This window comes from Alternaria conjuncta (assembly GCF_024043145.1).
Source record: "Alternaria conjuncta strain BMP 0040 chromosome Unknown scaffold_22, whole genome shotgun sequence".
Taxonomy (NCBI): domain Eukaryota; kingdom Fungi; phylum Ascomycota; class Dothideomycetes; order Pleosporales; family Pleosporaceae; genus Alternaria; species Alternaria conjuncta.
The window spans coordinates 309,378-336,253 of NW_026250111.1; the positions used below are offsets into that span (position 1 = coordinate 309,378).

Here is a 26,876-nt window from a genome sequence, read left to right on the forward strand (position 1 = left end):
GGGTGGATGATCGAAGCAGGGCGCATCGCGCACTCGATTGGATTTCCATGAACTGGAACAAACCTCCGGTACCAAACGACTGACGTGTCTTTGTTGCCGTCACACTGGACCGAAAGGACAGGGGCTGGTGCTGCCTTAGTGGTTGCTTTCATCGTCGTCGCAAGCAAACATCTCTGTGGCACATCAATCTTGGCGCGAGGGGTGAACAAGGTCCGTAGGCTCGGTCACCCGGCATGCGAGGCAATAACGCTCTCACCGGTACTTGATGCGTATATAGAGACTGCCCTCTGTGTCAGGTACTGTGATTAGCGCAGTCCACTTCTTTCTCAGCGAACAGCCAAACCTCTTTTGTCAATTCCCCAGCAACATCTATCCAAAACTCATCGGCGTTTTTGAGATACTAGCATTCGAAATATGAGGATAAAATTCAGCGGGCTCCGTCCTATCACTGTAGATCGTCAAACGTTCTCTGCTTGGTTTCCTCAGCTGTCGGGCATGCACGGTATCGATGGAGACGAGCTTGTGGAAGATCTCGACACCCGACTTCAACATCGTTATGGAATACCGAGTCGTATGATCGAGTATACTCTCTCGGAACTGTTCAAGAAACTTGGCCATTACTCATGCTTTGACTCGGGGCAAAAGCAAAAGCGCCTTATCCAGGAGCTGTGGACTCAGCTGGTCAAGGATGTCAAGAACGTTTATCATAGCAGCAAAGGTCTCCGAAGTTCGCGGCAGATGTTCATCACACTTTCGTATCTAGCAGCGGATCATGCGTCTATTTTGCTGGCTGAAGCGCTCGCTCAATTCTGGGTGCATTTCGAATCTCTGATATCGCAAGAGTCGCCAACATATCTTGGGGACTGGGCGAGGGCTTTAGCGAAGGTACAAGAGGCACTGGAAGGACCTACGACGAGGAATCTCGAGCCCTTCGCCATTATGCCATACGCTGGCTATCACCGTGGTCGCACTCCCCGAGCCTTGCCCTGGCCAGGTCACAGGGCACGGTCATTGCCTGTCATGCGACGTCGCCACAGCCCGGATATGAGCCTCGCCATCCCAACGTACCCGAGCTCTGGTTGGGCTTCGCCGATGATATCACCGGTCGGATATCCGAGAGGCGATTACTTCGACGAGCTTCAGAACCTCCAGTGGCAACAGAGCGAGATGGACATGAAATTGGACAGTGTTGACGGGAAACTGGATGTTCTGCTTGGTGGGTACGGTAGGTACGGTTATTATTGAGCAAGAGCAACGCTTCTTTGGTTTCGACCAGAGATTGCATTGATCTACTGCTCTGTGATGGCTTGCATGAGGGACCATTGGGTTAACGAAGAGGCGAACGTTCGACTACCGACATTGACGATCCGATCTGTACCATACGCGAGAGTTGGGCTCATCCAAGAAGTGTAGCGAAACTGAGATGGAATATGGAAATGGTTTTTGGTGGGCAGGCTCTACACCTGTCGTGTTTTGAGATATGAATGCGTCGTGGGGTGCTCTAGCGAGGCGTTGCATTTACGGCCTGTTTCCCAAATTACGTAGCTTTCAGATAGTAAGATGAGAGCCTTGTCTGGCATCTCGAGCATATCCTGCCATTCTCACAGCGGTCTGTAAGCCATATTCCGAAGGGAAAAATGGGATCGCGTATTCCAGAATCTTAACAAATGATGTACCGTGCGTTTGATGTTGCTTCCCATTTTTACAGATGGGACCTGCTTTTCGTCAATGCGTGCACAAAAACGCGTACGTCGATCCGTACTGTCCTGAGGCGATGGTACTGAGCTAAGCCAAACCATAGCGTGAGTAGTAATTGGCTAGAATCGTATGAGGCGGCCACGCGCGTTGTCGAAGCAAACTTGTGCGACTGTTCAACGTATTCGTCTGTTTGTCGATCGATCGGGAGGGCTGACGGTAGACCTAGTGGTCAACACCGTTGAGCATATAATGATGACAGCGGCCTGTCGAGCGAAATCTTTTCGGCCTTCTGTACCACCACCCTTTCCTCCCAACACAGCATCGATATCGTTCGCGCAAGATTGCGTTCTTTCCGAAAAACAATTGTTGGTCCATGTGGGATATTGTGACGATAAGACTCGCTGCCGATGTAGTTCTCCACCCCAGTCTGAGCGGATTGCAAAAGTGGCTTCCAGATGTCGCTCGCAACCTGGGATTTGCCAGAACATTCGACAGCCGGCGCCTGATATCACAGATGGCGGAGGCTTTCTCCAAGAAACTGCAGTATCCCGTCACATCCGACACTATCGTCACAGCTCTTGGGGAGTTCATCGGATACCTTGCGCCAAAGTCCAATTTCGCCGCTTCGACCGGAACACGCCTAGATGAGCATATGAAGGACTGTCTCAGAAAAGACTTGGGCGTCATGGAGACCTCGGACCTTCGTTGCAGCAGGCACCGGTTTCTGATATTTTGCTCAGTCGCTCGGGCCACTCGATCGCAGGCATTGGCCGCGTCCATGATGGGTTTCCTGCAAGGTCACCTACACGAAGTCGTGTACGATGAGCAACCTGGGATGCGGAGGGAGTGGTGCATGGGCCTCATTGCATTGGAAGGCTTGGTATCCGAGCGAGTCCTGGAGCAGCTGTTACGCTGTTTCTCGGGTGCTGTCGGCCGATCATACGAGATGAGGCGGCAGCCAGCATACTACGACCCATGCGCTGCGGTGATGATGAAACGGCAGCACTATCCGTTCTTCGGTCATCAATGTGGGATAATGCCACCGAGGCTCGAAGACCCAAGAGACAGATGGCTATCTGTTGGCCGTCCTCATCGGCATCGATATCGTCAACACCATCCTCGAAATGCATATCCATGGATCCAGCGGAATGGACGTTTTGATGATGTCGGAAGGCTGCAATATCAGCAGGAAAGGATATACTCGAAGCTCAATCATATTGGCCGGAAGCTCGAGGACTTGTAGTGAAGCTCGAGTAACCATAGTTGGCAGGGGAAATGGACTTTGACGAGCGATTCAACGATATGGCCGAACTGTGCACACATGCTTGATTGTTTTCTTGCCGAATCGTATCAGATTTACTAATCCGTACCTGTAACGATTTAGTTGGCCTCGAAGTAGCATGAGGTCCATTACAAACTTACTGCTATATCGTCATGTTGCGCGAAACATCACACCCATTCTCCTCTGAATATACACTATGCTCCATGCGCCTCGCTAATTCAAATGATGTCCCCTGAATGTCTAGAAAACCGTCCTATCCACGATCCAATGACCGTGGCTAGGCCATTACCTCAAATAGTGAATGACCAGCCAGCAGAACAGGAAGAAGACGACGACTCCACCCCAGAAAATCCACTTGTCTTGCTTGGCTCTCCGCTCAACCATGCGGATGGTATCGCCACTGATTCCCAGGGTATTCGCAACCGTGTATAGCCGTCTCTGTGTTCCCTTGAGCATCTCTCTCTGCTGTCCCAGATCGCCAAGGACCGTCCGTCCTCTGTCTAAGAACTCATCCAACTGCTCTGACGTCTTGTTGAAAAAGGTGTTTTCCCTCAGCACATGGCCCTCGCGGTCGTAGTCGCCACCCGCTGGTGCGCCAGCCGAATAGGGGTTCGGTCGGTAGGGAGCGTTGGGGTTGTAGGGTTGGGAAGGTGCGAACGCCGAATGTTGGGCAGAGAGATTAGGCTGGGCATAGGGGTTTTCGGGGGTTGCTGTGTTGTGTGGACGACGGCCTAGCAGTTCTGTTCGTGCCTCTGTGGTTTGCTGCTCCTAGTCAGCAACGGCGCTCGCAATGACAAGGCGAGAGTCTTAGGCGTCGGTTCGAAACGTACAATTTCCTCGTTTACACCTTTTATGCGCTTGAAGTTTGTCCGGTACTCTTCGAGTTCAGCCCGGAAGTTCTTTAACCTCTCATGTGCCTTTTCTGCTTTGGTTTGCACAGGCTCTTGCTTTGCAAGCTTGCCATAGTCGTCGATGGTGCGCGCAAATGTGGCTAGGGACGCGTTTAGTTGGGCTTGGAGATGTGGTGATGGCGAGGCTGAGTCGGCAAATTGATCCAAGTCTTTTCGTATCGATGTCGATTGCCGTAAGGCGTTGTTGAAGAGCGCGTTCTGTTTGCGACGTAAGTTTGTGTTGAGCAATGAAAGTAGATGAGGCGTACCATTGCGGATTGTCAAGGGTTATGTCTATTTGGAGTGATTGCAACACCTCAATATAGATTTGAGATGTAGCGCGAGGTTTGTTACGGTGAAGGTTATACTGTAGCCTTGTAGGCAGACTTTCGCGACTTGACACATTGCATCATCGCGAAGTCCGACTGCTGGACCCTGAGTTGCCAAGCTTTTAGCGCATCAGCGCTAGCAGCATCGTAGAATTCCCTCCAGTTCACTCTCCATGGTCCGACATCTGGGTACTCTACCACGATGCATATAAACTTGCAGCTTGCCCTTACAGCTTCGTGCAAAGCTGCCGATACTCATGTCCGATGCAGACAGCAGATCCTGGCCGAAGTCTGAACCGCCTGGACTACGGTACCCCCGCCCTGGATTCCTGGACGATATCGCGACTACTTCTATAAGTGGCCAACCACAGGGCATGAAGATCCGACGTCCTTGGACTTCTGTTCTGATCAGTAATTGCGGTCTGCGATCCTCATGTTACCCAGCTATGCAGGCTGCGGTGACAGTATGCCCGCACAAGCCACAGTCGTCAGTTCCGCCTAGTGGTTATTCTCCGTTCTACCCTTAGTCATTGCACTGCGCCGTCCTTCTTATCGGCGTTCATCTGGCCTTGTCAAGCCTTCAATCATCCGTGGTTGACGTCGTTCTTCCTTCTCCACCTGCCTAATTCGGTAATCTCCTACCCTGTCGGCAAGTAGCAGGGCTGGGTATTTACGCTTGCCGAGCCGCGGAACAGGTGCATCTCGAGAAGAGATCGCAGAAAATGATGATGGGCACCCACTGCAGACCCAGTGTGCTAACTGGCATGGGAAGTTCGTTGTAGACCACTTCCGATATGCGGATCCATGCCATAATGTGCCGTCTCGCACATTGGGCGACGGCCCATCCCCATTTTCGATATAAGAAGCCGATTTGCGAGCTTTGTGTCGGATAGCCATCTCTTCATAGCAGTCATTATGTTTCTCCGATCAGCACTGTTCGGAAGTGCGCTGCTCTCGAGCGCCTACGCGCACGAGGTTCTTTTCGGTCGCGACCTCCCGCTACCAGTGGCTGCCAACGCGGAGTCATATACCGACTGTGCCAACGCAGCATGGCCTCCGTCCAATGTCGGCGTGGAGCTGATTCCGCAAGCACCAGACGATGAGATGCGAGCTATTGTCAATGAGATCAGTTCAGCAAACATCGAGGCTACGATCACCAAACTTGTATCGTTTGGAACACGCCATACCCTCGCCACATACAACAGCTCGACGCGCGGAGTAGATGCAGCGAGGGATTGGGTTGCCTCCGAGATGCGAAAATATGCTGCGGATAGCAACGGCACGATGACGGTCGAGGTGCAAAGCTATTTGCAAGGAATAGCTAGCAGAATCCCCTTTCCCGTGTACATATCGAATGTGCTTGCGACTGCCAAGGGAAGCGAGACTCCCGACAGGGTATATGTCATGACCGGACATATTGACAGCCGGGTCACTGACGTGCTCAACTACGATGCCGACTCTCCCGGTGCCAACGACGACGCGAGTGGAGTTGCTAGTATGTGTTTCTTGAAAGGATTGTCACAGGATTAGAGCTGACTTATACAAGTTGCGATGGAGATTGCGCGTGTTCTTGCCAAGCATCAGCCCAAGTCAACAATAGTCCTCGGTGCTGTATCTGGCGAAGAGCAGGGTCTATATGGCTCCACTTATCTGGCACAAACACTCAAGAACTCTAGCACGAACGTCGAAGGCATGCTAAACTGCGACATCGTCGGTTCCTCAACTGGAGATCGCGGTCAGAAAGACCCCTACACCATTCGCGCCTTTGCTCAAGGTGTTCCGCCTCTTTCAGCCGAAAACAACGTCACAGCAGCGCGACGACTCCAAATCGGTGGCGAAAACGATAGCCCTGCACGAGAGCTTGCGCGCTTCTCAGCTGAAGTCGCTGCCAACAATGCCACCGGCATGAACGTAGCCATCATCTACCGCTTGGACCGCTTCTTACGTGGAGGTGACCACACTGGGTTCCTCCAAGCGGGTTACCCTGCTATCCGCTACACGGAGCCTAACGAGAACTTCGCTCATCAGCATCAAGATCTGCGCACCGAGAACGGCACCGTCTACGGCGACCTAATCGAGTTTGTCGACTTCGACTTCACAGCACGTGTTGGCAAGGTCAATCTCGCGACCCTTTGGTCCCTTTCACAAGCTCCTGGCATGCCACGCAACGTCACCATCGACACGACAGTTTTGGACAACGACTCGCGCATCAAGTGGATTGTTTCCAATAGCACAGATGTCGCGAGCTACGAAATCGTGTGGCGAGCCACTACAGCAAGCCTGTGGACTCGCATGCTTGATGTCGGCAAAGTTGGGTCAGTTGTGCTTCCCCTCAGCAAGGACAATGTCATCTTCGGCGTGAGGGCCGTCGGTACGAATGGGTACAAGAGTCCAGCTGTCTATCCTTTCCCTGGATAAAGCACTGTTCTACGGAATGACGCAGGCTCGGGACCTCTAACGAACCAGATACTGCCAAATGTACAGTATACGTAACTTTTTGTACGCATCAATGCATGTGTCTAGCGAGTCTACGAGAGACTTGGCTTCTCTACATATGACGGTGTTCTCACACAGGTCCTCGCAAGCATTTCCGCTTTCGGTGTGGTAGTGCCAAGCGTGACCGGGTGGTGCAATATGGTGACTGATTCCGAGTGCAAGACACGGGCAACGTGCGGAATCTATTAGTAACTTCTCATATTTGTTCATCGTTGGTCAGAAATCGAAGTTCATTGTCCTGCGCGGCTCGTGGTTTTGCTCGGTGTTCGTAGCCATGTCGTCTACTCACACCATAACCAAGACAGATGCAAGCGCCCATCGACTTCCAAGTAATGCGCTACAGGCGAGTATCGAATTGCAACATGTAGCACCAGCGACATTACGCGACCAAGGATGTAAACACGATGACCGAAGAAGCAGCGGCATCGAGCCAGCCACATTCCTTCCCCAACCATCAACGACAGTATCAGTAACTGAGCGATGGAACCATCCAAAGGCCAATGTATCCCGCGCATTCGCTGTTCTCTTCGCGTTTATTATCATGGGCGCCAATGATGCCGCATACGGTGTAAGCAATACCATCCTTTCGTATACATGGACACTATTGACGTTACGCAGGCTATCATTCCTTACCTTGAGGAGTACTACGATCTGACATATGTTGTCGTCTCGCTAGTGTTCCTATCTCCGATGGGTGGATACATCAGTGCTGCACTCCTCAACAACTGGCTACACATCCACTTTGGTCAACGGGGCATTGCTTTCCTTGGACCTGTTTGCCATCTAGTGGCCTACGTAGGCATTGCCCTCCATCCGCCATACCCCGTTTTGGTGATCTTGTTCATCTTCTCGGGATTTGGAAACGGCATTGAAGACGCAGCCTGGAACGCCTGGGCAGGCAGTCTAGCGAATGCGAACGAGGTTCTGGGATTTGTGCATGGGCTATATGGGCTGGGGGCTTTGCTTAGCCCGCTAGCTGCTACTAGCTTGATTGCGAAGCGTGGATGGCAATGGTATCAGTTCTACTACATCATGGTCAGTCGCCAAGGACACTCAATACATTGTTGCTAACCTTAAATAAGCTCGGTGGCGCCTGCATTGAGCTTGCGACATCGCTTTATGCATTCCGATCGAGTTCAGGTCAAGTGTATCGAGAAAAATCGCTTCGCGCGAATGCGGAAGGTGAGAGCCGTCTTAAGCAGGCACTCAGAAGTCGCGTCACCTGGATTGCCGCTATCTTCCTCTTCGGATATGTCGGAGCCGGTGGAGCGCTTGGAGGCTGGATCGTTATCTTCATGCGCCGTGAAAGAGCAGGCGGCGAATTCGAATCTGGGGTTGTCGCGACCGGATTCTGGACTGGCATCGCTGCTGGCCGCCTTGTCTTGAGCTTCATCACACCAAAGCTTGGCGAGAAGCTCGCTGTTCTGGTACGGTCAAGATCGGAATGGAACCTGCATAAGCTAATTGCACGACAGATATACATTGTTATCGCCATCACATGCCAACTCATGTTCTGGCTCGTTCCATCCTTCCACGTCTCAGCCATCTTTGTCGCACTACAAGGCTTCTTCCTCGGTCCGCTCTTTCCAGCTGTCATCGTCGCAGCGACTAAAGCTCTTCCGCCACATCTCCATATCTCTGCGATAGGCTTTGCTGCTGCGATAGGTGTTGGCGGAGGTGCTGCGTTACCCTTTGCTATCGGATCGCTTGCTCAAACAAAAGGCCTTGGTGTCCTACAACCTATCATTCTGGCTGTTCTCGCAGCTCTCTTGGTTCTGTGGCTGTGCTTTCCGAAATTGGAAAAGAGAAAGACGGAAGGAGGGGTGCCACTGCTCTCGCCAGAAGAACAAAGAAAATGGTGGCTCAACGTCGATATTGATCTTGTAGAGACCATGAGACGCGTTCTGAGGAGGGCTGCGGGTGGCCAGATGGTCGCAACTGCCTAGGAACGTTGGCACATGGTGTTCATAACCCAGCCCTGAAGGGCTCTTTCCACTTCCACCCGCGCTAGTTTCATTGTGGTGTCAACAAACCGACCCTCACCCTGCCTTCTCTCACCACCTTCGACTTTATGTCTTCGCAGTCGACATCATGTCCTCCAACTCACCCGAGGCTTCATCATGCTCCATCACAGACAAATTGCGCTCTCTGAGAGCTGAAGTGGATGAGCTCGCTAAGACCCTCGCTTCCGATTCGGACTCCTCCACAGAGACGCTTGTCGGACATACACCATCAACACAGAGTGCGGACACTTACCCGGGAGCTGAGACAAAGCCGAGTACGCCATCAACATCAACCAACGACGCCGACCAGAACGAAACTCGCGAAGGACACCCATCCAATTCTGACGACACCGATATCGTGTATCATCCCCATCTCCGCGACGTGAACAGCATCCCCGACCTTGGTTCCACCTTGACGGAACTCGTAGATATTCCCAATGACATCATCAAACGGTACTACGGCGATCGCATCCACTTCTCGAAATTGTACGCTGGCCAACCCTATACAATGGCCTGGTGCATCAAAGCGGATGATGTACTCGATCCTATCGCTATTGTCATACGATGGCCCAACGACTCAAGTCTTGATATCGTAAAAAAGGACGACGACGGCGACAGCATTGCCCATGTTTCAAGACACCAAGAACGGACTAACACCCTGGGGACGGCAGCCGCCAACATTCGTCTGAAATTCGGATGTGATCGGATTGGCTTCTACGACGGTGTGCATCTGATTTTGTTCGTATTCAACGATAAACCCCAGTCAGGTGTCACCGTATTCGTGGGATGGTCAGATGAAATTCGCTACAAGCTCATTATGTGGCTAGGGGAGGCGATCAGAAACACAAACGTACAGATGCTGAAACCGCTTGTGGGATACGCGCTGGAGGACTCGAATCTGGAGGCCGCGGCTCTGGAGACTCCGCCGCAATGTTTCCTACATGACAAACATATCGACAATAGCGAGGTAAGCAGCGCGCTACTCACGTTCGGCGCCCAGTACGGTGGCTGTGCATTCAAAATCTACACAACCCCTGATGGCAAGCTCGTCAAAGTGGGAGACAGCCCACTCCATACTGTCGACGATTCCGCAATCGCCACACCGGAAGGCGTCCTGAAATCCTCACAACTCACTTTGATCGACTTTCTGGTCATTGCCGGTAAGGATCACTCTCCGGCCCTCAAACACAGCTACGATATTGTTCCCGACGCCATCACCTGGTATGTGCGCAAGACCGGCGAACGCAACGCGAAGGAGCTCGTTGGTATAGTTCAGTTTGCTCCTGCCGGCACGATCGTACCCGGCGATTGGGGTCTCCGGAAGCCGGACCTTACGTTCACGAATGGCGAAGGTATCGTGCGCACGGCGAAGCCCCTTCTGGAAGCCATGTTATCATTTGGACAGAAGCGGGAGTGTTATTGCTTGGCATTATTCGACTATCACAACGTCGTCTTTGTGACGCGTTGTAAGGGAACGAAGGTGAATGCAAGCATAGCGTTGATTGGTGGGGAGAGGATTCGCGGCGGGTTCCTTCAGTGGCTGATACGAGCATTGAAGATTGCAGATGAGGATTTCGATGCTGTTCAATGATCTTCCTAGTGCTGAGATGGATGCCATGAATAGCTTACATTACGAGAACTCTAAACCTTGCGTGTCGCATACATACAATTGAATCATCGAGTTATTCTAATCCATCGAATCACGCACATTGGCTCTTTTTCAAACCTTCATAAGACCTCCAGGAAGTTCAGCCAACCCTAGATCGAGTGATTAGTATAGAATTTGTATAATAATACGGCATAACTTACAACCATCAACATCCTCATCAACAGTCCGCGGAATAGTACACTTCATCGCCTCCTCAGTAGTCTGATAGTCCAGCACCGAACACTTATCACCTATACAGCGCGCATTCATAGCACGCTGGAGTGAATCATCCTTCCAGCCAAACACGTAGTCTCCATGCTGCGAGAACCCGTCGCTGTATTGACAACCCGTTAGACTCGATCAACGTTCGAGGAGGATAAAGAGAACTCACCTGTCCCCCGTACTAAGCACAAAAGGCTGACTTCCATCCTCTGGCCACAACCCCTCGTCGTTGAACTCCCTCGTATCCCACATAACCTCATACATAACCTGCGGAATAGCCACAGGATGTGACTCAGGACACGTCCCCGTAGGCCCGACATCGGTTTCTCCCGCCCCGTCCGCATACGCCACATGACTCTGATGATCCGGAGAATCCAGGTTAACGCCATCCCAACACGTGGGGAAAGTGATAACAGAGCGAATACCGCCCGGACAGAAACCCGTAGGAAGTGTCTGCGCATCCGGCGCCGCGCAGTTGAGATGCATGTTATCACCCGTCTCCGGCATACACCTATAACACACCTTCCGAGCCGACGTTTTCTCCGTCGCCAACGCATCCCCAACCAACATGCGAAACCCGGGTCTGAAAGCCGTAACACCAGTCTGATTCTTTGTATCAGGCGTATAATACACCGTTATCCCCGCCGCGCCTTTCAGCCCCTCACTAACAAACTGCGGCACCCTTTTATACGTGCCATTGCGAGCGCGGAAGTACAGGACGGCGGTCCAGTAGTTTGAGAAGTCCTCAGAGAAAGTGCAGCTTGTGCATGTGGAAGCGGTGACGAGGTCGTGCGAGGGGGGCATGGAGGCTGTGAAGGAGTTTCCGCCGACGATTTGGTGGAGGTGGGGGGAGGGGATGAGGGAGGGGGTGACGAGGGGGTCGAGGCGCTCGACGACGAGTTGGGAGCATTGGAAGCGGAGCATGGGGGGGATGGTTATGTTGAAGAAGGGGGGTTGGGCGGTGACATGGCGGGCGAGGAGGATGATGGGGAGGAAGGTTGGTCGCATGTTTGTGGTTGTGAGAGGTGGTCTTGGAAATGAAGATGGGAATGACGAGATGTCAAGAATATACACGACGTGAGCATACAGAAAATGTAGACTCTAGATATCTGCTTTCCGGATTTGCCTGCCGTCTCTCGCACCAGACCCACGATCACATGTTGTTGAGTGAACAGCCAATATCGGTGTGATGGCTGCGGGGCCCGGGAGTCACTCCCTCGGGTCCTGAACAGATGTCGTACGACTTCATTTTAGCCTTTGAGAACGCTGGCAATACCATACTCGACGATCACTGCGATACGCATGTGGGGCTTTGACTTTATATGAAAAGTAAATTGCTATTGCTGCAAACCCATGTAGGCAGCTGCATGCCAAGGACATCCTCCAAATCCTTCTCACTGATCTCCAGGCCGAATTGTAAAGGGCCAAAAGAACACTCGTTGGAAAGAAGATATCTTATTGCCAGTCTAAAACCTACATAGCTGCAAAACCTTGAGAACAAAGATGCTATGTACTAGCGAGGAGGTATACAGTACTTTTGGGGTGACTAGCTGTTGATCGGCAACGTCGACGTATACAGCACGTGACATCGTTCTCTCCTCCACAGGCGGCTCCTTGTAATCATGTATTCGTTATATCCTCGAAGTCGAATGAGACACCAACTGATGTGTATGACGGTGGTTATTCGTATCGAGGAAGCGTCACAGTCGACTCTTGAGCGAGAGAGGTGGTTCGGTTTCGTAGACGCACGCTCGTTTGAGATGATGCGTGAATCGCTTTCGGGGTATCTAAGGTCGTTATCATATTCAGTGCGGCATGATTTGTAGTCTAGGTAAATCGAAGGATCGATCTCTTATCTGCTTGCAGAGTCGAGATGGAGTGAGCTTCAGGAGAGAAGCGTATTCCGTGGAGATAGTTCATTTGCCAGCCTCTTTCATCGTGATCGCCAGACCGGAGGCAGTACTTGACATGCTGCTACCACTGCCACTTTTCCTTCTGTTGTGTTGTTTGGCGGATTCAGAGCCGGCGCTACCACGTCGACTGTTTGACGTGGGCTGCACAGGGAAGTAGCCAGATCCGTCCTCGACGGCAGAGCGTACTGGCGTCCTTGCCCTGCTCTGCACCGGGCTCATGCGAAACGCTTCTGATCCAGCACTCCACCGCTGGCCCGGGCTTGCGCCGCCTGTCAAACTCCGGGCATGTCTCCGAGTAGGCGTCTCGGCAGGCAATTGGAGCCGTGAGTTGATGCCCATCCACAGCGCCTCTTCGTCATCGTCACCCGGCACTCTCCATCCTCCCACGCCCTCAAAGTCACGCGTCAATTCGCTTGTACCAATGAGCGCCGTGAGAGAGTTGTTCTTATGTTTCAGGAGACGTGACGTGTGCGCCGAGTGTAGAGCTGCATCTTGCGAAGATGTCGTGCTAGCCGTGCTTGCGCGACGATGGCGTTGCCCGGTCGGGGAGTGTCGGGCGGACGAAGGCATAAGAGGAGCCCGAAGCGGAACTGGCTTTGAAGCCGAAGGAGATAGCCATGCGCCTATGATTGCAATGGCGAGACGGCAATACACGGTTAATGCGCGGAAGGAGAGGAGCGATACGGCGATTGAGGTGGTAACAACGGCGAAGAAGGCGAGCGGGATGGAGACGGAGAGCAGGATAAAGGGCGTGACGGCATAGACGGGGTTCCACAGGCTGAGCTCAAGGCTGGATGAGCCCAGTCGAAGGAACATGATGGCGACCCGTGGTGGAGAAGGAAGGAACGATGACGGGTGTTCGCATGTGAAAGTTGCGGGGAAGCGCCAAGGTCAACCAGACGCGACCTCTCCACCCCTTCTCTGCGGAGCACCGACAGCGAGCCTCTCCGCTCAATTTCCGCTGAATCGCCTTGCTGTGGTCCGCGCAGGTGTGATTCCAATTCCGATAAGCACGGCACTGAGCGATGTGCCTTTGAAGATGCTCTCGTACTGCTCGATCTTCAGACGGGTCGAGTAGGGCTGGCGCTTGATGCGGAGAAATGTCGCGCCTGTGACGGCCAGCCAGGCGCCGAAGAGGATTTCGTAACGGTACTTCTCCACCGCGGTTTCCGAGGCGTTACCAGACATGATACTGATGCGATCGGTCAAAAGCAAAGGTGGAAGGAGCGATGAGGGTTGCGGGATCGGGCGGCAGAGGCCTTGATAATATGGAGGATTTCATGACGTCGTTGGTTGGCTCACCATCACGCGCTCGCCACCGCTACTTGCATCCATCACACCACGCCTCAGACCGCTGCCATACGACGGGAAAACATCGTGAACAATGTTGTCCACTCGTTCTCCATCATTACTTTTGCACATAGGTTACTACCACCCTACCATTGTAAACTTACTAGCGCCTAGATACTGATTGGATCGCTTTGTCCATGCACGACTTCCTCTTTGTCTCGACCTTATCACGGAATCGCTCACCGCAATTTCATTCTAGGTAGTACATCACCCAAGATCTCAGCCTCATTTCAGGCTCACAATCTACCGAGACTGAAGCGCGTATCATGTCGACGCGAAATGTTTTTTGGAGGATCGATCGCAAGTCCTTGACTATTATTCCGATCACCATTGCCGTGATTCTTGGCATGGCATTCCTAATTTCACGGAAGCTAAAACGAACCTTCTTCGGTCGTTCCAAGAAATCGATACTTCCGTTAACTAACACACCGCCTCGCAAGACATCTTTCCAGCACCATCTCCAGGCTTTGCGCACGTGGTGGAAGTCTGCAGTCTCTTCTGCCACTAGCTCGCCTCAGCCTCACGACCGCCTCACTCATCGAGGATGGTTCCAGCGTTACAATGCCGAGAAAAGTCTCCTTGAGGAAGAGCGTTGTAAGGAGATGCGAAAAGAATGGAAGCCGAGAGTGTTCATTCAAAATTACAGGGAGCACTGGAATCGGATTGCCGAAGAGCAGAAGAAAGCTCGACAAACGCAGTGGGAGAAATTCAAGGACAAGGTAGGACTTTAAGTAGGCATCTATGCAATACGCCATCACTTCTCATCATGATATCTCGCCATTAGTACTTGTTGTACATCGTCTTTGTATGCAATGTGATCTGCGGTGGTACAACTGGGCGGAGCACACTGACGGCTTTGTCTCCTGCAACTTCTTCAAACAAAGATGATACTCGGCTATGCTCTCGGTTATTATAGATTCGTGCTCTACTCTCGAAGACCATAATCACAATTCCAAATGTCATCTGCTTTACCAGAAGATGGCTACATCAAGTTTCACCTCACATATCCAAAAAGATTTGGCTGATGCATCCGCTGAAGCGTCAGTCGAGGAGTTGCAACCCCAAGGCATCTCCAACCAAACGATCATCATTATAGTTTCAATACTAGGCTCTGCAACTATCTTAGCCATTGTCGTCGGAGTTATAAGCTACTTTCGACATCGACGTCGGAGAAAAGCCAATAAAGAACGCCAACAGGAGATCGAACGGAGTTTGCAACGGGCTCGACGACCCGTCCTCACTTTGGACACGGACATACCAATCGCAACTCAGTACAGGAGGTCGGCTGCTCGAGCCAGTTAGCGGACATCCTGCGACCAGATCTCCTGCGGGCTGGCAATGTGACCAAAGGTCAAGCACTGTGCGACTACATGTCCGGACGTTCAACACACAGTCGCTCCAGCTTATCAAGATAGTTTCTGTCTCAATGCTTCATCTCAGCTCATAAAAACCCTTCAAACTATCAGTTTCACAAACTCAAGCCCGGCCAACACTCATGGCATTAACCCACGACCAAGTCGGTGCCATAGTCGCTAGCTGCGCAGGCGCGGTCTTGCTAACCATCTTCCTAATTCTTATCTTCGTCCACCCGGTCCGACTTTACACTTTCTCTCGACGCAAGTCTCCTCGTTCCAACCCAGCCTTCACTACCGCAGACGAAGAATCCCAACGTCTCTCCATACCCGACCCTAGGTTTTCCCTCCTCAGCCATTTCGAAACCATCGGTAACCTAGTCATACCGCCCCAGCATCGTCCTCTTCCCTCTGCACTAGACATCATCAACCGTGTAGCAATAACTATTGCCTTGCCTGCAGGTACGAAGTCCGCGGACTTGGAACGTGTAACGGACGAGGGAGTTGCAGAAAAGGTGTCATGGTCTCCCATTGAGCGTCAAGACTCGCTTTTCATGCGTGAGAGTGCTGCTCAAGAAAGGCAGAGGATGTCTGCGAATCATATGGAGCAGTTGGAGAAGCTGCAGAATATGTTTGTTATTGGTGATGGGGATGAGGATGATGAGGATGAGGAATGGGATGATGCTGATTCAGTCGATCATGACTCGGAGGTGGCGCATGGTTTTGGGTCGGGTAAGGCGATGAGTGCGCTGTATCATGCGGGGTGAATTATATTAGAGTAAGATGGTGATGTAGATGTTGTGCCAATATGAGATCGTCTCGTACCGTGCAATGGGTTTTGGGGAATACCAAGAATCATTACGGGAAGTCATTTGAGCAGCTCAAGGAGCGTGAACACTACAGTATATTAAGGAAGATTCAAAGCTCAGTGCGTCGTCTCTTGTTGTTCCCCAAGTCTCCAGATACACGCCATCCCATGGCATCTCTGCGTTATCTTCACCAAGCCGGGTAGAGCAGGCGAAGTCCTTGATCTCCGTCGTCGCGTGTGGTAGATCGCAGATGTAATGCATGTCTGGGCAATAGAGGTGGCTGTCTGTTTCGTGTTGTGGAAGGGAAGCAGAACGTGGGAAAACACGCAACGTCTCGGCCCAGATCAGCCGACGCGCGCTTAGTCAGCTTCTGCTCAACACGCGACGCGTGACGCGTCTGTTCCTTCCATCTTCACCCGTTCCGTCGATTTATCCATGACCACTCTCCGCCATTGCACAACGAACCTAACATCGCAATCGTATCAGCTTCGTTCAACCTAAAAGTTCGGATGCGATGGACACTAATGTTATCAAACCTTACTCAGCCTGAGTAACACGACCTGGGAACTGTCAAGCACCTGCGGCTCCAGGAGAGCTGTCTGCACGTGTCACAGTGAACGCAAATTTGTCGCGCGTGCCATGAATGCAAATCTGGTACTTCACATGCTCCACAGTCGCTAACCCACAGACACAGCCTCAGCATCGGAGCTCGCGAAGGTATCCTGGACCGCAATGTTCGGTGGCACGCGCTTCTTGTCCTTCGACAACTACCATTCGCCAGCATTACAGGCATTGCTCGCACCTTGACAGGCCGATTAAGATGCTCATCACACAGCTTCAATGTTGTCCATGGTCATTGGCCAATGTCTCATGTTTCAAGATCGTCGCATTACCGAACGGGCCGGTCGCGGGATGATCACATCCACTAGGACAGCCCGGCAGTGAGGTAAAGCCCTCTGCAATGCTGTTTTATTGCTCCTTCAGCAGCCTGTGCGACGTCGAGAGAAGGTCTCGGCCACAATTGGGTTTTGCGATCATGCGAGCGGCTAGCTGGCTTCGATTTGGAGAAATATTTCTCTGACCTGTCCTACAGTAAGACTTCTTCACTGCGAGCAGTCCTCCATCCACAGCAATGCGATCCTCGCGCAAGTGTCAGCATTACGGAGTAACAGGCCCCAGCGCATAATGCGCCTCTTTGATATGCTGCACGTACGACATGAAGTGGGCATGTTTCTGATGTTTCTAGCGTTTCTAGTTCTACGTCTAGGATGTTTCAAGAACGGCACCCCGGACAGCATCACCATGTCCACTCTGCTCGACATATAGTATCGCTATGGCTCTTGGCCGGGCGCCTACTCTTGGTTCCTGAGTGAGTGTTGTGGCAGGCCACCGCCATTGACACATTCGCCTTCTGGTTTCTTCTTGCACATGTATTTGAGATACCCCACTACTTCCTTATAATAATGTTTGCGTTTGCTTCTGAAAGGCCGGTCTGGCACCTACTGGCATGCTTTACGACCTTCTTTTTGTTTTACTCATCGGCTGCCTTTTGGTTCGGCTCACGGGGATCATTCGCGAGCGAACATTACCCAGACAGCCTCACAGCAATCTTCTCTACACAGACCATCGATGCGCTCAACCAAGACGTAAGGTTACGGAGTGCGCTACTGTCACTCACAGAAGCTATCGCACTATCTTCCAGTGATCTTGGTGAGAGGCTTCGTTCGGAAAGTCTCCAGAACTTTGGCGCCAATCTCACGGATGGTATCAAGCACGTTCGGTCGAAAGAGGGGTCAGAACTGAAGAAGAGGGACTTGCAGGATGACATCAGTAGTACTTTCCGAGATTTGACGGGTGCTGGTGGTATAGGCGGGTTCAATCTGACAGGTGGATTGGCCGGTGTACTGGGCAGCCTAGGGGACTTGATGACGGGCTCCCTTGGTACACCCGCTTTGTTTCTGGGTATAGGTTTAGGGTATGTAGGCGCCCACCACAACGAACAGACTAACCATTAGCAGCATGGGTACAACGACTGCTCTCAATCTGACCGACATGGAGGAAGCCAACGCGATAGCTTCGAGTATCGCCACCGCCTACAACGCTTCAGCAAGTGGTGCGAACCTCGTCGCTCAGCAACTTGGAAACGGCCTATCGAGGCAAATCACCCCTTCCTTCGATGACAACAATTTCTCTCTCGCTCCTGCGGCCTTTGCCCTGGCATCTGGCATTGGAAACGCGACTGCAGTAGGGTTCGGTCTGACAGAGCAACGTTTCGCGCCTTCGTCTGATTCGAGCATTGAGGGTCTAGCCGGAAATTTTGGTCTTGGGGTTGCGATGCCGATTGTATCCAACATTGATCTTCGAGCCACTATCAAGAGTTTGGGAAACAGTTCCGGTGTCTCGAGCTTCATGCAGAATCTTCCCAAAATCGCGGCAGCAGCAGGGCTGGGCCTAGGAGAAGGCGCAAGAAACGGCTTAGGCTTGACAGCATCGCAGCCATCAGGATCCGAAAATCAGAAGCGACAATCTGTGGATCCTACAGCAGACACGATAGACTTTCCGAGGACTGTAAAGCATTTCGCCAGAGGCCTTAGCCAGTCTTTCATCCAGGGCAGCAACTTTTCAAATCTAGACATCGGGTCTATGACGGCCTTCCCCAACATGACCGAGCTCCAGGCCATGCTCCGACCTATGGCTGCGGGAGCTGGTGCGGGTATAGGCATGGGGATTGCCATCGGATTGAACTTCAAAGCAGTGGATGCTCCGCCAATGATCGCTAGTAATATTGACAGCGACAACGAACAAACGGCCTTGGCTGCGGAAGGCTTTACGCAAAACCTGTTCTCCAACCTGCTCATCAATGGTACCGCCATCCAGCAAGCGAAGTCGTTCATCGCGAACAACCCACCTCAAGCATTGCAGGGTATCGATGGTGCGAAGGCAGCGGAGGGCCTCGCTAGAGGTACCATCGAAGGCGTTGTGAGCGCGATGTATTCTGTTGGAGGAGTCAAGAACTTGATCAGTGGCGATCTTCCGGATACGGCATACGACAATGTGCCAGTTTTGGCTCCAACACAGTTCAACGATACTCTGAATGGCTCGGCTGTTGGCTTTGCGCGAGGGCTTACAGGCAAAGCGACGATATTGGTTGCGGAGATCGTCAGAAACCTCACTCAGGGCATGTCAAAGTCTGATGTGGCTCTTCCGTCACGTAGAAGCATTGTCGAAGAGTTACACGAGGATTCCAGTGTAGGTAAGAAAATGCTACCGGCTGAGTTGTTGCATATACTGACACATCGCAGTAGCATCTAGTCCGATTTCCGCCCGTCAATCTCAAGTCGGAAACAGCCAATTCCCTATAGCTATCGACCCCGCCACAGCGCAGAAAGGCGCACAGAAATTGGTCGATACTCTCACATGCCAGGGGATTGGCGGCATCGCGTCAGCAGCTTTCGGTGCTATGGCCGCAGCCAAAGCGAACGCTACTATGATGAACAAAGCGATGGCTCAGCTTGGTCAAACTCTCGATCCAACGGTGCTACAAGCATTACCCCGAGGGCCCATTACAGTATCATCGGAGGGAAACGTGTTCGAAATTGTCATCGAAAGCCAGAGTGTGAAGATCAATGGCCTGGCGCTCATCCCATTCGCAGTCATTACAGGACTACACGTCCTGTTCGCTGGTCTCGCATTTCTTACCTTCCTTCCATTATACCTTGTCCTAGGCGTAGTCTGGCGGTTCTCAGTCCTGACCGGCTTCCCAGTGGATGAAACCAAGAACAGGAAATGGCGCATGGGCTTTTTGATCACTTTCGCCATTCTAGGCATCACTGGTATAGTCCTAGGCATGGTCGGTATGGGAAGCTCTCGTCATTTCCGCGACACACATGGCATCATGGGCCTCATTTGTCTCATATTCCTTTTCCCAGCAGTGGGATTCTCCATCGTTCGTCTTCGTACAGAGATTCCACATCCCTCACCCGCAGCATTCGCCGGCATTAAAGGCCCTATCGCGGTTGCGAAGACACCGCAACGCATCTACCTCATCAGTGGTATCAGTACCCAGCTACTATTGGGGCTGGGCCAATTCGCCTTCTTGCAGGGTTTCGCCACACTGCGTGCCATATCACTTTGCGTCGCTGACGCGGTGCTGACCTCAGCGAGCGTTTCTGGTCTCGTGAGTATAGTCTTGATGATACAAATCAGTGCCACGGCATTAGTTGGTATCCGAGCCTGGTTAGAACAACACATTGCCAAGAAAGAGGCGGCTGGCATAACTCGAACAACGACTGTTGGGTCTAGTGGTCTCAAACGAAGCGACACGATGGCAACATTCGGTTTCGATAGGAAAGACCCACTATCGGTTTCCAGATTGATCACCACCAAACCCAAACTCACACAACGAAAGACCGAAGAGCTCAAAGGCGCCGAAGACAACGGCATCAGCACTCCATTCAACTTCAGGAAAGAAGGAAGCATCAATGAAGCAGAAGCACAAGACGACAATTTCCTCTCACCCGAGGAGCGGATCAATTACCAAGAGCGCGGCATCTACAACCCCAAGACTGGAGGCTACACATACCCTGTCCAGAGTATGAACTATGGCGATGAAGAGTTCTACAACAGGTCGACTACATATGGAGAACGCCGTCCGTCTTCGGGTGTGTTTGACCCTTTGCTGTCTCCCCGGCCCCCAATGGCAGCCGCTAGCGGCCCGAGGATGACTGGCGTCACCGTCCAGGACCTATGGCCTCCACCGATGCCGGCGAGTTTGTACATGACGACGAGGACTCAGAAGACTGTTAGCAGTAGATATAGTAGGCCGATAGATGGGAATGTGCCGGTCAGAGATAGCTTTATGGGCTTTGGGAACCGATAGGGAAGGGTACTTCGGAGGTTAGATAAAGTGCATGTATACCACGGTGTATGATAGAGATACGAATAGATCCGATTGAAGTACATTCTGAGAGACTATGCGCGTAGTGATCAAGCTCGATGGCGATGCGAATGATCGTGGCTCATGTGATAGATCACTCAAGGACACAAACGGAGACCCGGTAGTTCCCGCGACGCCGCTGTCGGCCGTCAGCCGAGTATATAAACCTGTCTTTCGTACTCTGTGGTCATTACTCATTACTCAAAGTCTCCTGGAAGATTTCCAAAAACAAATTTGTACCGTATTATGTCTGCGGCCTTCCTGTCTGCTTCCAAAAATTCTTGTTGAGTGACTCATGAGACTGAGCTCGAAAAACTTCCTACATGGTTACTTGATGTGGTCGTCTCCCAACATCCAACCCCGGGATATTACACTCTTTGTCGACACTTCAAAAGAAAGATATTCCAAATGATGTCGGTCGCTGCCTCCGCCCTGCTCCAAAATCAGATTCGTATTCTTCCATGACGACTCCCCCGACCTCTGCTCTTCCAAAACTTTTATCAAACCAACGGATGCTTTGCGGCGCTGCCTCTCAAAAGAGAATATACGGAACGCATGTCGGAAACCAAAAACCAAATGAAGTCTTTTATATGTTGGTGGGCCTCGAGTATCCGACTCGCATCGGCTACATTCTATATTCAAAAACTCACCAAGTTCTTTCCCATGCAACCGGCTGCTGCAAGCACGTATAAAATCGGCTCGGCCTTGCAGACATCTTCTCCTCTTTAACACACCGCGCGGTCTCAGGAAACTAAAACTCTGGTGGAACTGAGGGATGTCTTTTCCTGAGCTGTGTTTCCAAAAGAGGAGCCCCCATCGATAATGATTTGTGTGGAAGACACGCAAAACAAGATGGCTCCGGTCTATGAGAAGAGCACCTTGCGACAGCACATCGCGATGCATGTTTTCATTTCATACATTTTCGACCTCATCACTAGGCATATAAGAGTATATAATCTTCAACGTTGCCTGGAGAACTCTTCTGCACACCAATCTCTGGCACAAATTTCCAAAAATTGAAGGAACTGGCGGATGTGCGAGTTTCTGCTCTCTAGAACCAAGAAACTAGGAACTCATGATTTGCGTCTGGCTGTGTGCACCGTCCATGCAAACAAAGTGCTTGTGTTCAAAACGCGTCACTAGTGCTAATATACCAAATATTGAGGGAAGAGACTCGAGTCGGAGGGCTTGTCCATCATATCAAAACCAGATCATGTTGCGGCAGGTCATGTTTTGATGTCCCTGGGAGTCGAAGAACGGCACGACTATATACAAAACATACTTCCAAAAGCTGCCAACTTCACCTACATGTCCGGCTGGAGAGAAGCACCTAGCGGGTCAATACGCCATGCATACTTTGTGTCTAGAATTCCTCAAAAACAAGTCTTTATGCATCCGAAACTTTGAGCATCTCCTCCACACTCTGAAACTTCTCCCTCTCCTTGCCTTTGCTCTTGCCTCTTGCTCGTTCAGCCTCATCGATCTTCTTCCAGTCCGACCAACTCAGCGGTCGTGTACTAGTAACATTATCTTTGATGCCATCCCAGCCGAGACCCGTGCTTCTATTGTCGCCGCTGCTATCGTTCAAAAACGGTACGTCGGCCTCCCAGTCCTGCGCAATGATGTCCGCAGATGCAAAGGCGTCTTGCATGGTACTAGCGATGACGCCGGTCGGCCCACGCTTGACCCAGCCTGCACAGTATAACCCATGAACATGACCAGCTGTCAAGCTGCCAGGCCCTGCCGATGGTGTGATGACACGCCCGTGCATGTCATTGGGTATTATGCCGAGCTTCTCGTCAAAGGGTACGCCGATGTCGGAAAGGCCAGGTAGACCGGTCGATTTGTATCCTACGGATCTAAAAGCCAGCGAGGCCTCTAGCGATGTCTCTTCGTTTGTTGGTGTGACGCGGGCTCGTTGGTCGAAGGGATCGGCGTCGGGGACGAATTGTTGCTTCGTGAAGGCGATTGAAGAGAGGTGACCAGCGTCTGCGTGCATAGACTTGGGCGCTTGCATGAATTCAAGGGCCCATGACCGCGAGGCTTCCTCTCTAATAACCTTGCTTCCTTTGAGAAGGACTTCAGCTATCCGCTTTTGTACTCGGGGGAGCTTCTTGATCTCGGGTGGGTAGAGGGAGCGGTCGATGGGTTCGAAGGCGACGGAAGGAATGTTCATCAGCTCGCGAGCTTCCTTGACAGTGAAGGCAGCCTGGCTTCTGGTTAGCATTGGCTTGATGCATGCGTCTAGTAAGACGTACCTGTATTGGCCCACGACGGCCAACGACCCTCACGGACCGCACCCGACTCTCAGATAGTGTCTGGATAGCCTGCTCCGAGATGTCGGTATGTCGTAGACTGTCGACAGGGCTGAGCAATATGCGCGCAATATCCAGCGCCACATTTCCCTGCCCTATGACGACTGCCTGTTCGCCAGCTTGGAGATTGGGTGCTAGGCTCCGAAACTGCGGCAGCGCATTGTACCATCCCACGAAAGACCTGGCCGAGTATACTCCCGGCAGTTCCTCTCCCGGGATACCCAACTGCCTGTCTTCACTTGCGCCATACGAGAACAGTATCGCGTCGTAGTGGGGCTTCATCTTGGCCAATTCGATATCGTGTCCAACCCTCACATTGCCAATATAGTTGAAGCGCGGTGATTGCGCGACCTCCTCAAATGTGTCCTGGCAGTTCTTGACCTCTGGATGGTCCGGCGCAACGCCATAGCGGACAAGCCCGTACGGCACCGGGAGTTGCTCGTACATGTCCACGACGGCATCTTGGTTCTTGTTCATTAATCGGTATGCCGTGTAGAAGCCTGCCGGTCCCGAACCGATGATTGCGACGCGAAGGCGCCCGCGCGCGCTTGCAGTCGTGCTGTAGGCATTGCGAAGTGGTCTTGGTGTTGCAGATGCGCTGTTGTATGGAGACGGCTTTGTTGTCCGATGTCGTATCGTGCTGATCGCTCTCGCATGCTTCAAGGTACCATGGTCGCGTATTATCGGAGCCGACGCGCCTGATATGCGTTGAGTGCAGCTAGCGCAAACATAGGGCGTCCTCTGTAGGTGGCGGACAAGGTGCATGGTGTGAAGGTCCTTGCATCTGATAGCGGCGATCGCCGCACGAGGAACTTCAAGATGACTAAGGTCCACCGAACAGGACGCTCCCGAGGTCAACGACACCCATCCTTGGACTCATTCAACGCCGCGACCATCATATTTACACTGGAATCATGATGAGCGAAACCAAGTTCAATTCAATGCTTCGCGCTTACCATGATATGATCACGGTATTGTTGGGCCTCTCCTCCGCCCAACGTGCCGCTCAAACCACCGACAAAGCAAACCTGACCACAATTCCTTGCTGCAACTCATTGGGCCCCCACATGTTCCTGGCTAATACAGGTTTCAGCCGCTCGTGGCTGCGACTAGTCCATGCCTAAACCCGTCCCATCCGTGCTTCCTCACGTCATGAGCCGTTCTGGATCTACATTGGTCGATATTGATTGTTGTCATGACAACCCCATATTTACATACATATCACCCCAGGTCCCCGCGTGGGCCCATGTCAGCTATCAACCAGCATTTGCATCTCTTTGCTAATAAGCGAGAAGACGTCTCTCACCTTCTGTTCTGACGGTCGTGTGCAGCAGAACTTCCTTCCCTCGTTACTTCTCGTTCTCCATCGCAACAATGGCAGGCCGCTGGCAGCCCCATATGTACGCAGCGTCGAGGGATTCCATGATTGATACCGACCCCACCCGGTCGACGTTCAATCCAAAGGCAGTTACCATGGCTAGTCGCATGCCTCCTCCACCACCGAAGAAGAAGCAGGAAGGTCCTTACATCGACTTCAACAAGCACCCGGACAGCTACCTCATCCTTCCGTATGGTAACACACACGCGAAGGAAATGAGCCCGAAGACGAAAGTCTTCATCGACATTGCGCGATGGATCCAGTTCAGTCTGAAGATCCTCACTCTGCTTGGCGCAATTGGCATCATGCTGTGCGGTATCTTCATTCGAGGTGCGCAAGATACAGAGGGCTATATTTTGAGGATACCGGTATGCACAAATCAGTCAACATTTAAGACTTCGCTAACACAAACAGCCCGGTGTGGACCTCATCGTTTGTCTATACGCGATATACCATCTAGTCCGTAATCCCAAGACGCGACCAGCCGGAAGCTCCGCCAGCTACCACTTCTTTGCTCTCGTTACCGACGCCGGCTTCATCCCGTTTTACGTCTTCACCGTACTCATGGCTCGTCGCAACTCCGATATGGATGCCGGAACACTTGGGCGGTGGCGCACCATGTTCCCTACAGACAATGAGACAAACATAGTCCTGTTGACAACATGGATCACCGCAATTGCTACCGGCGGCCTCCACGTCCTCTCAACCGCCATTGATCTGTACTTGGCTATCCTCTTCAGGAAGATCTCAAAGCTGCCACCGGACATGAACCCGCTTGAGGACAACCTGACTTCGCGCAGAAAGACCAAGCACAAGCACAAGAACTCTTCAATCTCAGCCATTACACCTCTCACGTCAGACCAAGAGAAGAGGTTCAGCGACCAGAGCACCATTGCCGGAGACCGCCGCGATTCGAAAACTCCTTCCTACATCTACAGCGATGTCCCAAGTCCCACCAAGAACCAGGTCGCATTCATGCACACGCGAACAGACTCAGAAACCACGTATTCGCCTCACACACCTGCTTCAGCTCGCCAATCCAAGGAGCGCTTCTCCATGTACTCTCAGCCTCCTTCCGCATACCAGTCCCGCAAAGAGCTCAACCACCGCGACGATCTACTCAACGACGAGGAAGACAATCAGACACTGGCCCAACGCAAGTCCATGCTCTCTCAACAAGCGAACATCAAACGACACTCTCGTGGCGGATCCCACGTTACCTCGTCCTCCTCGAAGGAATCCTTCCACACTCCTCCCGGAACCGCACGCTCTTCCAAACAAGAAGCGACCGGTGATCTTTCTCTCCAGCGTAACTCCCAGCAAAGCCTCAAGAACGACAACTGGTTCGTGCATCCTGACGAGGAAGACGAGCACCACGACCACTACCCAGCGCCCAAGCAGACAATGTTCCCCTCGAACGCGAACAACGGCTACAACACAGTCTCACCCTACGACGACGTCTCCGACTACGACGAAGAGCCGGAGGCCCCCGAACCTCTACGCATGAACCCCCTCAGCCAAAACCCGCCATCTCCTCCCGGCACAGCCACCTTCTACGACCCTTACAAAGCCACCTCCCCTCCCCCACCCAGCCTCCAGCGCACCAAGACCACAACCTCCATCTCCACCGAAAAGACGTTCGACCGGTCGCACTCCCGCTCCGGCACCCCGAAATCGCGGTACTACGGCAACCTCCAAGCCGCGACCGAAGGCGTGCGCAGCGCCTCCAACTCTCCCTCCCCCACAAAAGGCTCCTTCCGCCAACAACCCAACCACTTCCCCAGCGCCACAAAACAATACGCCGTAAACACCCCTCCACCCGTCCCCACGCACAACAACGTGACCAACTCGCCGTTCACGCTGCACAAGAAGAGTTACACGAGTATCAAGCGCACGGGCGAGGCAAACTACACACCCAAGCAGGGCCAGTCGCCGCGCGTCGTCAGCCGCTCCGGTGTCGATTACATCAACCCGTATGAGTTTGATGAGTCGGATCTGGGTACGCCGGGACGCAGGAGAGATGTTAGTGGGAAGATCGCCGAGGAGGGGAGAGGCGGTGGGTGGAGTGGGATGACGCAGAGGAAGGTTAGTGGTGTTGCTTATTAGGGTTCCGTGCTTTTCTACTAGGGAGGCGTTTGATGGTATCTAGGTTCAAGGGGTTTTCTTGTGACGACGTTCTATATACATGATGTGGTTTGTCCATTTTTCTTTGGGGGGAAACGATATTGGGTCGGGACTTGGGGGTTAGCATGACT

The 26,876-nt window shown here is 52.3% G+C and overlaps 10 protein-coding genes across 10 annotated transcripts; 6 read left to right on the forward strand and 4 right to left on the reverse strand.

Moving 5' to 3' along the window:
• Positions 1–495: 495 nt before the first annotated feature.
• Positions 496–1,245, forward strand: J4E85_010327 (uncharacterized protein; the record flags this gene model as incomplete). Its single annotated transcript, XM_051474538.1, has 1 exon — positions 496–1,245. One exon carries the CDS (start codon positions 496–498, stop codon positions 1,243–1,245), a length of 750 nt encoding a protein of 249 aa, XP_051321728.1.
• Positions 1,246–3,265: 2,020 nt separating this feature from the next.
• On the reverse strand, positions 3,266–4,142 carry J4E85_010328 (uncharacterized protein; the record flags this gene model as incomplete). Its single annotated transcript, XM_051474539.1, has 3 exons — positions 3,266–3,742; positions 3,811–4,089; positions 4,140–4,142. 3 exons carry the CDS (start codon positions 4,140–4,142, stop codon positions 3,266–3,268), a joined length of 759 nt encoding a protein of 252 aa, XP_051321729.1.
• Positions 4,143–5,114: 972 nt separating this feature from the next.
• J4E85_010329 (uncharacterized protein) lies at positions 5,115–6,617 on the forward strand (the record flags this gene model as incomplete). Its single annotated transcript, XM_051474540.1, has 2 exons — positions 5,115–5,694; positions 5,746–6,617. 2 exons carry the CDS (start codon positions 5,115–5,117, stop codon positions 6,615–6,617), a joined length of 1,452 nt encoding a protein of 483 aa, XP_051321730.1.
• A 619-nt stretch (positions 6,618–7,236) lies between these two features.
• On the forward strand, positions 7,237–8,641 carry J4E85_010330 (uncharacterized protein; the record flags this gene model as incomplete). The annotated part of the gene is made up of 3 exons (XM_051474541.1): positions 7,237–7,263; positions 7,314–7,730; positions 7,778–8,641. The coding sequence occupies 3 exons, from the start codon at positions 7,237–7,239 to the stop codon at positions 8,639–8,641; spliced, it is 1,308 nt and encodes a 435-aa protein (XP_051321731.1).
• A 145-nt stretch (positions 8,642–8,786) lies between these two features.
• Positions 8,787–10,289, forward strand: J4E85_010331 (uncharacterized protein; the record flags this gene model as incomplete). Its single annotated transcript, XM_051474542.1, has 1 exon — positions 8,787–10,289. The coding sequence occupies one exon, from the start codon at positions 8,787–8,789 to the stop codon at positions 10,287–10,289; it is 1,503 nt and encodes a 500-aa protein (XP_051321732.1).
• Positions 10,290–12,484: 2,195 nt separating this feature from the next.
• J4E85_010332 (uncharacterized protein) lies at positions 12,485–13,297 on the reverse strand (the record flags this gene model as incomplete). The annotated part of the gene is made up of 1 exon (XM_051474543.1): positions 12,485–13,297. The coding sequence occupies one exon, from the start codon at positions 13,295–13,297 to the stop codon at positions 12,485–12,487; it is 813 nt and encodes a 270-aa protein (XP_051321733.1).
• Positions 13,298–13,432: 135 nt separating this feature from the next.
• On the reverse strand, positions 13,433–13,669 carry J4E85_010333 (uncharacterized protein; the record flags this gene model as incomplete). Its single annotated transcript, XM_051474544.1, has 1 exon — positions 13,433–13,669. The coding sequence occupies one exon, from the start codon at positions 13,667–13,669 to the stop codon at positions 13,433–13,435; it is 237 nt and encodes a 78-aa protein (XP_051321734.1).
• A 3,786-nt stretch (positions 13,670–17,455) lies between these two features.
• Positions 17,456–20,798, forward strand: J4E85_010334 (uncharacterized protein; the record flags this gene model as incomplete). The annotated part of the gene is made up of 4 exons (XM_051474545.1): positions 17,456–17,967; positions 18,011–19,245; positions 19,295–20,653; positions 20,734–20,798. The coding sequence occupies 4 exons, from the start codon at positions 17,456–17,458 to the stop codon at positions 20,796–20,798; spliced, it is 3,171 nt and encodes a 1,056-aa protein (XP_051321735.1).
• Positions 20,799–22,315: 1,517 nt separating this feature from the next.
• Positions 22,316–24,008, reverse strand: J4E85_010335 (uncharacterized protein; the record flags this gene model as incomplete). Its single annotated transcript, XM_051474546.1, has 2 exons — positions 22,316–23,137; positions 23,187–24,008. 2 exons carry the CDS (start codon positions 24,006–24,008, stop codon positions 22,316–22,318), a joined length of 1,644 nt encoding a protein of 547 aa, XP_051321736.1.
• Positions 24,009–24,617: 609 nt separating this feature from the next.
• J4E85_010336 (uncharacterized protein) lies at positions 24,618–26,727 on the forward strand (the record flags this gene model as incomplete). Its single annotated transcript, XM_051474547.1, has 2 exons — positions 24,618–24,989; positions 25,036–26,727. 2 exons carry the CDS (start codon positions 24,618–24,620, stop codon positions 26,725–26,727), a joined length of 2,064 nt encoding a protein of 687 aa, XP_051321737.1.
• Positions 26,728–26,876: the final 149 nt, after the last annotated feature.